Source organism: Neolamprologus multifasciatus, chromosome 11 (genome assembly GCF_963576455.1).
Source record: "Neolamprologus multifasciatus chromosome 11, fNeoMul1.2, whole genome shotgun sequence".
NCBI lineage: Eukaryota > Metazoa > Chordata > Actinopteri > Cichliformes > Cichlidae > Neolamprologus > Neolamprologus multifasciatus.
The window spans coordinates 33,836,645-33,850,657 of NC_140449.1; the positions used below are offsets into that span (position 1 = coordinate 33,836,645).

The 14,013-nt window shown below is 39.6% G+C and overlaps 1 protein-coding gene across 2 annotated transcripts; it reads right to left on the reverse strand.

The window, feature by feature from the left end:
• Window positions 1-4,668: 4,668 nt before the first annotated feature.
• LOC146509089 (uncharacterized) lies at window positions 4,669-13,723 on the reverse strand. Of its 2 annotated transcripts, none has more exons than XM_085177240.1 (7): window positions 13,612-13,723; window positions 11,893-12,090; window positions 11,667-11,780; window positions 10,157-10,213; window positions 6,477-6,746; window positions 6,234-6,356; window positions 4,669-5,507 (listed from the first exon to the last, which is right to left on the reverse strand). In XM_085177240.1, the coding sequence occupies exons 2-7, from the start codon at window positions 12,067-12,069 to the stop codon at window positions 5,442-5,444; spliced, it is 807 nt and encodes a 268-aa protein (XP_085033366.1). In that variant the 5' UTR covers window positions 12,070-12,090; window positions 13,612-13,723; the 3' UTR covers window positions 4,669-5,441. The 2 variants fall into 2 exon arrangements, with proteins under 2 accessions (XP_085033366.1, XP_085033367.1); XM_085177241.1 differs by lacking the exon at window positions 4,669-5,507 and adding an exon at window positions 5,552-5,917.
• Between the last annotated feature and the right edge of the window lie 290 nt (window positions 13,724-14,013).

The following is a 14,013-nucleotide window of genomic DNA, read 5'->3' on the forward strand; positions in this document are numbered from 1 at the left end:
CACAAGTGTGGCTCATCCTTAGGTGCAATTTCCAGATGCCTGAAGGTCCCACATTCAGACAACAATATGCAACTATAAAAAACATGGGAATGTGCAACCATCATGCCGCTCAGGAAGGAGATGGATCCCCAGAGAGGAATATTTTTTGGTGTAAAATGTGTAAATCAACCAACAAGGACAACAGCATAAGATCTTGTGAAGATGCTGGCTGAAACTGGTAAGACAGTGTGACTATTCACAGTAAAAATGAGTCCTGTAGCACCATGAGCTCACAGGGTACTCTGGAGGAGAAAGCCATTACTTTAAAACCGCAATAAAAAAAAAGCTGGACTACAGTTTACAACTGCACATGGGGACAAAAATCTCTATTTCTGGAGACATGTGGTCTGACGAAACAACTGAACTGTTGGGCCATGATAAACTGTATATTTGGAGGAAAAAGGTGGAAGCTTTGAAGCCTCAGAACACCATCCCAACTGTGAAGTATGGGGGTGGCAGCATCATGTTGTGGGGGTGGCAGCATCATGTTGTGGGGGTGGCAGCACCATGTTGTGGGGGTGGCAGCACCATGTTGTGGGGCTGTTTTATTGCAGGAGGGACTGATGCACTTCACAAAATAGATGACATCATGAGAAAAGAAAATTATGTGGATATATTGAAGCAGCATCTGAAGGCATCAGCCAGGAAGTTGAAGCTTGGGCCCAAATGGGTCTTCCAAATGGACAATGACCCAAGCATTCCTCCAAATTATTTACAAAGTGGCTTAAATACAACAAAGTCAAGGTATTGGAGTTTCACAAATAGCCTACAAAAAATATGTTAATATTTATTGATCTAAAAGAAAAGTTTACTCTGATTTGATGTTTGATGGTAAGAATTTTTTATTGTTGTTTTTAAGTGTAATATCTGGTTTTAACCAGAGATGGGCAGTAACGCGTTACCCGATTACTTTTTTCAAGTAACGAGTAAAGTAAGGGATTACTATTGCAAAAACGGTAATTAGATTACCGTTACTTTCCCGTAGGAACGCTGCGTTACTGCGTTACTAAAACCGTGATTTTTTTCCGAGAATGTCTCATGACAGTGACGTAAGCGAGTGCGACGTTCGTGACATCAGCTGTGTGCAGATCAACAATGGATCATATATCGAGTGCAGAGAGAGTATGAGCGTGCAGCGTTTAAAGCGTGGAAGTACTGACCTTACTTTGAGTTTGATTCCGTAAAAAGTGACAAAAACATTAGTGTCCGTTGTGCGTGGGAAGAAAACTTCTTTTTACAGCGAAAAAAAACCCCTAAACTTCCAAGCAAGCACCGAGTAGCTACGACGTAATGGGAAACTCACAGAGAAACTGCGGTATCCTTCCACTGACCGCTGCGGCACACCTGCACCAGGATAAACCTCCGCCTACTCTACTCCTGCTTTACAGGTGAAAATAGAGCAAAAGGACCGCTAGTCTTTGACTTTATTTATTTTCTGCTGTGTTTTACTTGCATCTGAAAGAGTGAGTGTAAACACACACAAAAAAAAAAAAAAAAAAAATATATATATATATATATATATATATATATATATATATATATATATATATATATATATATATATTATGTGCTGGAATGTGCAGAAAATAGGTTTAAATGTTAAACTAATTTCTTCCAGTCAGAGAATGTTGCAGATAATTAAAATTTTGCTTCATGCATAAAGTTAAAAGATTAAAACTAACAAAAGTTTTATTAGAGACTTTTCCATTTGATTACATTTTGTATGATGGATTATGTAGAAAAAGTAGAATTGGGCTGAAAGATCTATCACTTTATCACCTATTCAGGTTGTAAATCATGTTTTTAAAAAGTAACTAAGTAACTAAGTAACTAAGTAATTAATTACTTTTGAAAATAAGTAATCAGTAAAGTAACGGGATTACTTTTTTGGGGAAGTAATCAGTAATTAATTACTGATTACTTTTTTCAAGTAACTTGACCAACACTGGTTTTAACTGTATGTGTCAGCATTTATTTTTATTTATATTCTTTTCTAACTTTTTTAACATTGTCATCATACATTGTGGAATGGCAAAGGCACTTTTCTCAACTTAAATTTTAACCATTAGCACAACAATGAAATTATCAATCGATTCAATTTGGTATAATGTCTTCCTTTCAAGAAGCACTTAGGAAGACAAAGTCTTAATTGGTATAAATCATCAATACATCAAGTTAGTTGTAGGTCATAAAGGAACATGATTCCTGGTAACTGATAGAACAAAGACATTTAGGCTACAGCCTGAGCAGTGACTTCCTCCAGCAGTGGTTTGGTCAACTCTGAGTCATCAGTGCTCTACAAGAAGAAGAAAGAAATGGGAAAGTACGTGAAATGTGCTGACGATTTCACAAAACTGAATGAACTGTGCTTTTGTGCTTCGTGCGGGGAGTTTTAGTCTGCACTTCTGTAACCACTCTTTTCTTTTCATTTTGGGTAAACAATGAGCCTCAACACTGTCAGACTTTGCGTCAACAAAAGTTCAAAAGAATCCTTCTTTCTGTTATACTGAGCCACGGTGCAGTCCCTCAGTTCATTCCCTGTCTGAGCCGGCTGTTTTAGCCTCTTATCATTAAAGACAAATCTGATTGACTGAATTGAACTCAGTTAAGTTAAATTCAACTGAATGCCTGTTATAAGCAGACGATTTGAACAGCATGTGGGTGGGTCCAGTGTTCTTAGACTAAGCTGTTTTCCTGGGACAACTTAGGTCACTAAGGGTATCCTCTCCATGACATCACAAATAGCCAAGAGTTGAAAAATAAACTGTATGAATCAAAAGGTTTAGAGCCGTTTGCGGACCTATTGACCAACAGGGATTACTTTAACAACAGCAAACATTATATGAATCTCTGTTTGAAATTATGAGATTTGTTTTAAAACCATGTCTAATATGAACATGGGGACATGGAGACAGACACTATCTCTACTTTTAAGATTAGGCTTCAAACTTTCCTTTTTGCTAAAGCATTTAGTTAGGGCTGGACCAGGTGACCCTGAATCCTCCCTTAGTTATGCTGCAATAGACGTAGGCTGCCGGGGGAATCCCATGATGCATTGAGTTTTTCCTTTCCAGTCACCTTTCTCACTCACTGTATTAACAGACCTCTCTGCATTGAATCATATCTGTTATTAATCTCTGTCTCTCTTCCACAGCATGTCTTTATCCTGTCTTCTTTCTCTCACCCCAACCGGTCGCAGCAGACGGCCGCCCCTCCCTGAGCCTGGTTCTCCTCTCCGAGAAGAAGAAAAACGTAAACAAATCCTCTTGAGAAAAAAAATCGGGAAACAAGCCTTTAGAGGAAGCAGGGAGTACAAACAGACCTTTACCCTTTGCTTAACACAGAGTAAACACTGATTAAAAGTGAGCATAAAAAGTCAGGGCAGGATGTTAGCTGGAGAAAAGCTTGTGGCAATATTGTTTAGAAATAAATCTGTCCAACACAAATGAAGTTCATGCTTCCAAATGTTTATTAAATCGTTTCATATTCACATGTTGCTTGTTTATTAGTCAGTTAATAGTTCTTTCTGTATTCATTGATCCTCCAGTAGGAGAATGTCATTGGATCCATGGGCCCACTTTTATATCAGCAACAGAGAACAGAAACAACTTTGTGTGAAAGGGATCTTTATCATTTATGTACAGACAGGTTTTGTAATCTCCATTTTATTATTTTACGCCTCTGAATTGAGTATGTGGAAGAAGAGTCACATGACCCATAAAACGCCCCTTTTTATGTGACCGTAAACGGATCCTGGAGCAGAGAGTCGCGCTTAAGTTGATAACCACCGTTGTGATAAGTCCAACCAGCCCTTTTTCCCTATAGTGAGCCAGCTGAGCCAAAGAAAGCCGGCTGTGTTGGTTCGTAGTGTACCCCTTAGGTCTGGCTCTCGGTATTCTGCCCGGCGCCACGCTCCAGTTTGAGCTACACGTCAGTAACCAAGGATAGGGCAGATCAAATTCAAAAGCATTCCTACGGGAAAGTAACAGTAATCTAATTACCATTTTTGCAATAGTAATCCCTTACTTTACTTGAAAAAAGTAATCAGATTACAGTTACTGCCCATCTCTGATCATCAGTACTCTGAAAGTGAAAAACAGCATGGGTAAAGTGCATGAAAAGGTGCTGACACATTCAAACCATGAACAACAACAGTGACCACGGCTCTAACTACTGCACAGACTGACTAAGTGTGGCCAGTTTTCAGTTGGTGTTTTAAACTGAGCAGACCGCGAGCAGGACAGAGTCACAGCTGATGCATAGAATCAGAGATCCACCGAATCATTCCTGCTTTTTCCATTTCACAATTTCTGCTGTTAACTATTTAAATATTAAAATAATTATGTGAGTGAAATTTAAATGGTTTCTATCCACTGAATATGAACCTCTCACTCTCTCAGCTGACTGACATTGTATGTTTCCATGAATCTTCTAATGAGTTTGAACTTTAAACACAGCTTGTAAATTTAAATAAAAAGGTCCTAAACTAAACCTAAACTCAGACTGGTTGCTTGCTGTGCAGTTTGGAAAACAGAAACCAGGAACTAAATGCAGATTTGGCAGAAGTGAGAATGTGGTTTGGTCTCCATCTGATTCACGATTACGAATAAACACACAACGCACAACAGCTGAACCTTTCATGTTTTATTGAACATGCCAAGAAATACAAAACAATACATCTTCATTTGTATAGCACATTTAAAACCAGAGATACACCAAAGTGCTTCACAAAATCCATTAAAACAGTAGCAAAATACAGAAGCTAGCAAGTGGGAGGCATTGATTAACCAAGTATACAAGTATGCAGATAAGCAAGTAAGACTTAAAAATAAAATTGATAAAACAATGTAAGCAAAACAGAGGAAAAGGGGAGGGCAAGAAAGTACACTTGACGGGCATGCTTTAGGAAGCTGGGAAGGCTGAACTAAAAAGGTGGGATTTCAGTCGAGCCTTGAAGGTCTGGATTGAGTCAGACGCGCGAATAGCATGAAGGAGGTTGTTCCAGAGGTTAGGTGCGACTGAAGCGAAAGCATTTACAGCACAGGCTGGGAAAAGTAAATTCTTGAGTTTCTTAACATTTCAAACCTCATTTAAAAGTAAAAACCTCCACCTGACGTTACCTGTTTAAACATTAAAAAAGAAAGAAAAGAAAAGAGTTACCAGTTTGTATTTGGACTGAATAAACTTCAGGTTATTGCACAGCGTCTGAGCTCACGACTCTGACTTATAACAATAATTTTGTTGTTTATCAATCACTTTTTACCAACCCGGTGCTGGGATCTAACTAAATATAAGATATATGTCACTACATTAACACACAGTCATAATTTGTATATTATCAGTTAGCTGTTAGTAAGAATGTGTGTAAATCGCAGACATTTCCATACACAGAGCCAAGATGTTTATGCCACAGGCTGTGCAGTGACTTCCTCCAGCAGAGGTTTGTGGAGCTCTGGGTCGTCGGTGCTCTAAAAGAGATAAAATATTAGTAAAGTGTCGACTTCCTCCAGTCACAAACAACCATGACTGCGCACACTTTGATGACAATTTCATGCAGGAATACAAAAAGGAATCAATGTTTAATGAAATATTTAATGTAAGTCAGCATTAAAAATAAAGTGCAATTACAATTTATTTTATTGTTATTAAAACAAACTGTGGTAAGCTGTTGTTGTCCACACTAACAGAAAGTTGTGCACAGCTGTTCAAACTTCCTCTGGTCTATTTTTTTATTAGTCCCAACAGTTCTTCTTCCTCGTGGCTCTCTCTCTCTGCAGCAGTTCCACCATGATGCTCTGATTCACACAGTCTCTCCCTAAAATCTGCAGCCTGATCTCTGGACTTGCCGTCCTGGTCGGGTCCACGTGGGAACAAGTTTCTACAAAGAGTTTGAAGTTCCACGAATATTCTGGACTGACTGAGCTTCATGCCTTAAAGTCATGACGGGCTGTTGTTTTGTTTTATGTTGTCATTCTGCTCTCTGTCTGTGCATCAGATATAAACTTTAACTGACTCACTCAAACTGGTAGAGAGCATGAGAACACTGCACAGACTCACTGTTACCTGGTTTCACTGATATTCAGACAAAACAAACAGAAATCCTGCGAGAACACTTCATGTGTTCAGCCAACATCTTCTACTATTTAACATGTTTATCAGAATGTGTTTGAACCTTTGTGTTGTCCATTATCTACCTTGTTTTGTCCTTTTTCTTTGTTCCTCAGAGCCTTGATTCCCAGGACAGCAGAGCTTATCACAACACAGAGCTCCAGAACAGACAAGGTGATCATCACAGCACCGATGCTTCCCATGAGCATCTGATGGGACACAAACAACAGCGTTTCATCTAAAGTCTCAAAATGATATATACTGCAGTATATAAGATAGTATCATATAGTGTATATGTGCTATTTTTCTTTCTGCTTTCCCTAACTTACCTCCAGCACTGCTTGGCCCTCCAAGCATTTCTCCTGAAGGAGTTTTTCCTCCAAAGATGGAGGCCTTCTTGTTTGCCTGCCATACCCGTAATCAATGTAGCCATTGTAACCATTGTAGCCATTGTAGCCATTGTAGCCATTGTAGCGACTGTAGCAATTGTAGTAATAGTTCCTCCAATAATAAATGTCTCCTAAAGAAACGCCGTACAGTACAATGGCTGTGATGGCAAAAGCAACTCCAGTCAGATTCAGAATCACAGTAAGGATGACCTGAAAAACAAAAATGACCAGTTAATGTACAAGAAAATATCCAAACATTAAATGACACTTAGTGCATTCTTAGACTAAAGTATCATAGCCTCTGTGAGTACACATGTTTACTAGGGGTGCAACGATACACAAAATTCACGGTTCGGTTCGGTTTGATACTTTGGTGTCACGGTTCGATATTTTTTCGATACAAAAAAAAAATGTTCATGCCTTTTGCAACCACTTTTCCGAGAATACGCGCTTCTTTTGTGGTTCGGACTCCTGACATTTCTTTGGAGGTGGAGGAACATCACAGTAATTGCTTAAAGGAGCTTCTTCGACATCTTTAAGAGTTCTAAACAAATGTCTGTCCTCCTCCTGAAAATCTTATGTATGCAAACACGCGTTGCAACTTCTTATCTTGTGCTCGTTTTTTATTTTGACAGCGAATGTGCACCTGCAGACCACGTATGTGCAGCCCTGGTTATTTAGCTCGTCATATTGCAGCCACAGAAATTCTTTTGTCCATGAAACCATAAAGCTGCACTTTCTTTTTGCCTTATAGTCTGATTTGTCATAACGTTTCCGTTTTGTGGTAAGCTTTTCTTTGGCTGTCACTTCTTCACCCTGACCTGTCTTATTTGGCTCAGCAGAACTAAAATATATATCCTGCTGCTTTTACACACGCACTCACATAACGCTCAGCGATTCTCTGCGCGATCAACCTCTCACATGTTTAAGCTGCGGGAGATTTCACTTGTCATGTTTGCATAGTAAGCTAACGATTGATAAGACGATGTCAGAGGAATTGGTGCGCAAATTATCATCACTCACCAATCAGTGCTGTCGCTCTCTATACACAGTTCACGCGATTGCAAAGTGAAAGAAAAAACAAGCGCAAATTCAAACGCGATTTCAATATGTCACATATTGACAGTGGCTCACCGATGCCAATGACATAATTACCTAGCTACATTTCCGAAAGAATGCAAAAGCATTGACATATATTTTTCCTTCCTACGATAGCCCGACGGGCAGGGCAGAGATAGATTTTGGTAGCCCGACTGGAAAAATCGCTAGCCCCAGGACGTCGGGCTAGCGATTTTGTGAGCCCTGTATCTGATTGAGGAATCACTCATCTTTGGAAAAGAGAGTTTATTACAGAGAAATGTCTCTTTCCAAAATAAAAGCTATACTATACGCTTCTTCTGGGCTATATTCTCAGCAGCATATTAAACATATCAGGTCCCCATAAGGAGAATCATGTGCTAACGGCTGTCTAAATGACTCGGCTAAAGTTTGTAGCATGCGTGCTTGTTGTTTTTGTCTGCTTCCACTTGTCTTTGCACTAGGATGATGTCAGAGTAAATGTGCAGTCATATTCGTTGTGTTCCCACTAGTGCTGTCAACGTTAATCTCGTTGAAATGACGTTAACGCCACAACACGGCAAATCTCCGTTAACGAGCTACCACAGATCGCCTTGTGCGTGGGGCTGGACGGCCAACACGTTAACGAGCTAACTGCGCTAACGCACTAGTTCCCACCAATGTAATTGAGCATTGCTGGCACATCCAACATACTGTTTTACTTTAGTCCATGACGCGCTTACCTTCAGGGTCATACGTCACATGAAAACCAAAATAGTTCCAAATGCCAGATCTGAATGAGGGTGGGGGAGGTTCAATTTGCCATGTTGCAAGGAGAGCTTAACTTCTGTCTGCTAGCTTGTCCTGCGCTCAGTGAATCTGCGTTCGACTACTCCGCCTAGGCTGCACTGTCGAGCACAGATCCACTGAGCGCTCAACACAGACAGCATCGTCAGAAGGAAAGTTGATAAAATAAATTAAAAATGTTGTATTGTTCGATACATACCGAACCGAAAGCACTGTATCGAACGGTTCAATATCCATACGAGTATCGTTGCACCCCTAATGTTTACGTAGTCATGCCTGGATTCTTCATTAATCTAAATGTTGGTTTCTGTCTAGTTGCTGCTTTACGATATGATGGTTGTTATTTTCATGTTAAGTTTGGGGTTTCTGTTTTTGGTTTGTCAATGTTATTCTTCACTTCAGATTAATAAAGTATTCTGATTCTGCCTGTGGATGGAATTTTGTATTTTTAGTTTTGTGGGGGCGGGGGTTAACTTTGGCTAACTTTAATCTTAGCCAAACCGATCTATTCAGGAACAAACAAAACACTGAAAAAACAAACAATAATATTTTTAAGTTATCTAAATGATTTGTATATCATGTTTAGCGAAAGAACATGGGGGTGGGGGTTAAAATTATGTGCCAGGAGTTCGCTGTTCTCGCCGCCTTGAACCCCCGGCTAGCTGTCAAGCTGGTGGTAACATATGTCTTAAAAGTTTATTTAATGACCCAGAAAGAGTCATAAGAGTAATATTAAAACTAAGTGCTATAAATCCTGGGATAGGTTGGGCCACGAAGGATACACCCGACCCATCCTTCAAATCTGGGGAAAAGGAGGACGATTTGGAGGAGTCTTTGAATTTGGACAGTTTTTGTTGAATCGCTGTAACGTAATCGGCCTACAAATGCAGCCTCCGGAGGATGTGGCCCCTAAATTTGGACACAGCTACTTCTTCTTGTTCTTCTTCTTTGGCATTTAATGGCAGCTGGCATCCTTGTACATGCAGTGCTGCCATCTTCTGTTCCAGTCTATTATTACATTCTTAAATCCTACTACTTATTCCTGCGTCTTTCAGGATCTTACAAAGTTTCAAACGACGGGCCCACTATTAAATTAGTTGACGTAATCGTGACTAGTCGACTAATCATGGCAGCTCTAATCTGGATAAATGTTTTTGTCATGTAATTGGATTGCACTTTTTCAGGCCTCTACCCTAAGACCTGGTGTCATGGTCCTGGTTTGGTGACCCAGTGTATTTAGTTTCACTTCCCCTGTCCTGTCTTTAGGTTCATGTGTGTCAGCTGTGCTCCCATGTGAGGCCACTTCCCCTGATCATCCCTTATGTGTATTTAGTCTCTGGCTTTATCCCAATTCAGGGTCTGCAGCCTTAAAGGACGCATTATAAGGCCAATTACGTCACAGCGACGCGACTAAGGCTGTCCCAATTCAAAGGCTGCTCGAAATGCGGCCCTCAAAAGGACGTGGCGGTGTAGACTTCGTGGCCCAACATATCCCAGAATGCATAGCGTGGCGGTGGGTGTGGATAATCTTGCCGGAGAAAAAAAACGGCGGAAAAGGGGCGGCCGAAGAATAAACTTTTAAAAGTAAGTACTGAATATTATGTTACTTATTTATGTGCGAATGTTTGATAACGAAGAACATTAAAACATTACTGTTGGCCACATGTCGGCAAAGTTATGTGACATTAGTGACGTCACATGACATCAAAAAGTCCTTTAGAGATCATATGAAAATGTTTTACAGCTGAAATACTCACCAAACATGGACTTGGATACTTCTCAGACAAAACGCACACAATGCCGAACATGATGAACTAGACAAAAGACAAAATAAATAAATACATAAATAAAAAGTTCATGTCCATCTTAAGAACAGGAGAGAAGTTTCTTCAGTTCCGGAACTGAAGAAACTTCTCGGATGAGAGGTGAAACGTCTTCAAGCAACCTTAAGAAGTCCAGATGCTTTTCTTTCCAAGTTGTAAATAAAACCTTTCATCATGAGAGAACAATTGTATAGTTTGTTTGTATGAACTGCTATTTTGAACTATAGCTAATTTTTTAATGTAACCTGGCAAAACTATGAATCTGTGTTTGTAAATGTGCACCGGTGTCATCACACTTAGATCTTGGACAAAACTTGGCATTTAACCTTTCTGTCACATATTTAACACTGTGGAAAGATATGTTTGAACCCAAAAATGATCTTCTCTTAAAGCTTTCCAAGTCTATTTAATGCCTAAAAGTAACCAATGAGTGAGCAAATAAAGAGGTTCAAAAATCATCCTAGCTGGAACTTGAAGATCAATCTAAGAGTTTCGATCATCCACAAACAGAGTACTGACACTTTTTTTGTCTTCAGATTGATTTTTTTGATCAGCTTCAATACTTTGGATTGTTCACATTCCATTACTGGGACATGTTTGGTTTACATGGCTCTTTTTTTGGCATTTCATTTCTCATCTCGTGTATCCAGAATGACCTGATGTGAAATGCGGTGGCATCCATCGGAGTATTAATGCGCATAAGTGTATGTTAGTTAAAAGCACTGACAAGGCATAGAGTGCTTGTGTGAATGTGTGCGTATGGGTGAATGCGGTGTGTTGTATAGAGCGCTTTGAGTATTCCTGGAGAGTAGAAAAGCTATATAAGAACCAGTCCATTTATCAAATGGAAAAATAAATCTGGTCTTACTTTTTTTCAACCAAATCTCACTGTCACAGGGAGCTACACAGGCCACCAGTCGATCACAAAGAGACAACCACTGGCGACTGTGGCTCAGGGGGTTGGGAAGCGTATCCATAACTGGAATGTCGCCGGTTCGATTCCTGGGCTCTCTGTCCTGGTCGTTGTGTCCTTGGACAAGACACTTCACCTACTGCCTACTGGTGTTGGCCAGAGGGGCTGATGGTGCGATATGTCAGTCAGTCTGCCCCAGGGCAGCTGTGGCTACAACCGTAGCTGCCTCCACCAGTGTGTGAATGAATAGTGGCATTGTAAAGCGCTTTGGGTGTCTTGAAAAGTGCTATATAAATCCAACCCATTATTATTATTATTACTAACCAAACACACTCATTTCCACTCGTAAGGCCAATTTAGAATTACCAGTTAACATGAAACACACCTTTGGGCTGTGGAGGAAACCGGATCACCCAGAAATAACTCACACACAACTCACACCCAATCCAGAACCTTGTTGCTATCAGGCAACAATAACAACCATTGTGCCGCTTATTATACATATATATCCATCCATCATTATTTCCTTACCAATGCACCCAACCAAAATGGAAAGCCTAAGTAGTTTAAGTAACGGGACATCCAAGTGCTACGAAGTATAAGTCCAAATCCAATGTTGAGCAGCCCGATCATTATCTGCAGAGTCTGTGAAAAAGAAGTACAGTATGAACAGTGAACATTGTGCAGTTTAAGAAAAAACTACAAATTAAAAAATAGGCACAATATAAAATGTGATGTATAGATGGTTGTAGCTCACCCCCAGCACTGTCTGAGAAGCTCTGTTGAGACCTCTCAGGCGCTGAGACACAGTGCAGCACACTGGACTGTAGCAAAGGTTCTTGAAGATCTGGCACAGAGGAGGCCAAGGACTTTGGGGGTCAGAGGTCAGAGTGAGTACAGTGACCCCATCAGCCTTGGACATAGTCACTGACATCCTGTCTTGAGATCCTGGAGACTGAGAGACAAGATAAAACTGAAATGAGCTGAATTGGATTAAAGTCTTAGTGGAAAAACAATTTGACCCAAACACCTCACTTCCCTTCACTTCCCTTCACTTTCCACCAAAGGAGCTTTAAACAGAATTTTAAAAGTAATTTGTTAATTTAATTAAACCGACTTGATGCCAGGACGCTGTCACATCACTGGACGCTCTCAAGTTGTCTTTAATGGGTGACACTGGTTCTTCATATGGATAACACTGTGCTGATACCAGTTTACAAGAATGTTTTACATATAAAGGCAACCTCCAGGTGCTGACAATGGAATCCAGCAGTGCCCAGTCACTTTACTGTGTCGGCTACAACAGCAGGTCACGTGTCATAAACTTCTATGTTAAAATTTTCACTTCACAGCAGAAAAAAGTTTGTCGTGTGCTACAAAAATAACTTTGGTCTCTTTAGATGATTTCTGGCATAATAATAACAACCAACATAATAACAATCATATTCATAGGAAAAGTGTGATGGTCCGTAGTCGGGTGACTCCATGTTTCGGTTTTTGTTTATTCAATGTTCTGGGTTTTTCATGATTTGTTTTTTTGTATTTTCTGTTCCTTAGTTATTCTTTAGCACTGCTGTGATTTCCTTTAGGTTTTGTCTCTGTGCCTCCCTTGTGTTCCTTCTGTTGTGTCTTATTTTCCTGGTTCGATGTTTGTGTTATTTCCTGTTTTACTTTGACAGTCCCATGTCCAATGTCAGTGTCTAATTTTGCTTCCCCTTGTCTTGTTATGTCTAATTAATCCCAGCTGTGTTTCCCTCCTAACTCCCATTCCCTCATTATTCCCTTGTATATTTAAACCCTGTGTGTTCCTTTGCCTTTTGTATCCCTGTGTTTCTGGTTTGGAGTTTTAGTTTTAGTTCTAGTTTTCTAGAACTAAACTTCCCCTTCCTGCCTGCCTCCGCCTCACATGACAAAAGGTTGTCATTATTAATTTTTTTCTTTCATTTCTGCTGAATTGTTTCTCCTTCCTCCCTCAGTTGTTACATGAAAAATCTTTCTCAATAATCGTTGCCACATTTATATCAAAGCTAAATAAAAGAAACTTTTTCTCTATTTTCTATTTAATGCAACACATTTCAAAAGCTCCAGAAATGCAGTTAAATCCACAGTTTTAGCAGATAAATGTGCAGCACATAGTGATGTCAGCACCATGCCCCAGCTTTATTTACTGCACGCTCTTGTTCAAGGAACAAGGAAGTCATGTTTTTGTGTTGTTTTCCACCCATAACCTGAAACCCCTGTACCAATGGATAAATATATGTACTATATTTTATATTTATTATTAGACTTCTTACTTTATAAGTTGTATTTTTGTCTTCCAGAAATCATAAAATCAGTTTCAACTTGATGTGTTTTCTGATGTTGTTAAAACTTACAACACGGAGATAAATGAACAACGATTAGATTAAACCACATTTTTTACATAAATACACAACTCTTAATTAGTCTGAATTACAATCAAACATGAAAGACTTACCTGTTAGTGAAGGGAAAAGCAAACGAGTCTGATCAAGTAAGCGGTACACTGGCAAGAGGAAACCAAGAGCTGGCCAAACCTGTTACCAATAGCACCTCCTCTTTATGCTTTATGCTGAGCATAAAAAATATGATGTATAACAACGCAGTGACATGGGAGGAGCCACAAGTTTATGTTCGGTTCATGTCAAGAGTCAAAGAAATATGTTCAACAAATATGCCAAACTTAAACTTCAAACATTCATCAAATAAACTTGATCAGCAACTTTATAATAAAGATTTTTATTACAATTAATTAATTGGGACAGTCAGTCAAACATAATTAAAAGAATCACCTGTTAACAAACTTGGTGCGTTTGCTGCACAGTTTGGAAAAAGTAAACCAGGAAAGAAATACGACTGC

Bases quoted from the DNA above. Each gene is read 5' to 3' on its own strand.
- LOC146509089 (XM_085177240.1), bottom strand. From the start codon at position 12,069: ATGTCAGTGACTATGTCCAAGGCTGATGGGGTCACTGTACTCACTCTG. The intron at 11,781-11,892 runs GTGAGCTACAAC...TCTTTTTCACAG, and splicing joins CTTCTCAGACAGTGCTGGGG to ACTCTGCAGATAATGATCGG. The intron at 10,214-11,666 runs GTAAGGAAATAA...TCTTTTGTCTAG, and splicing joins CATTTTGGTTGGGTGCATTG to TTCATCATGTTCGGCATTGT.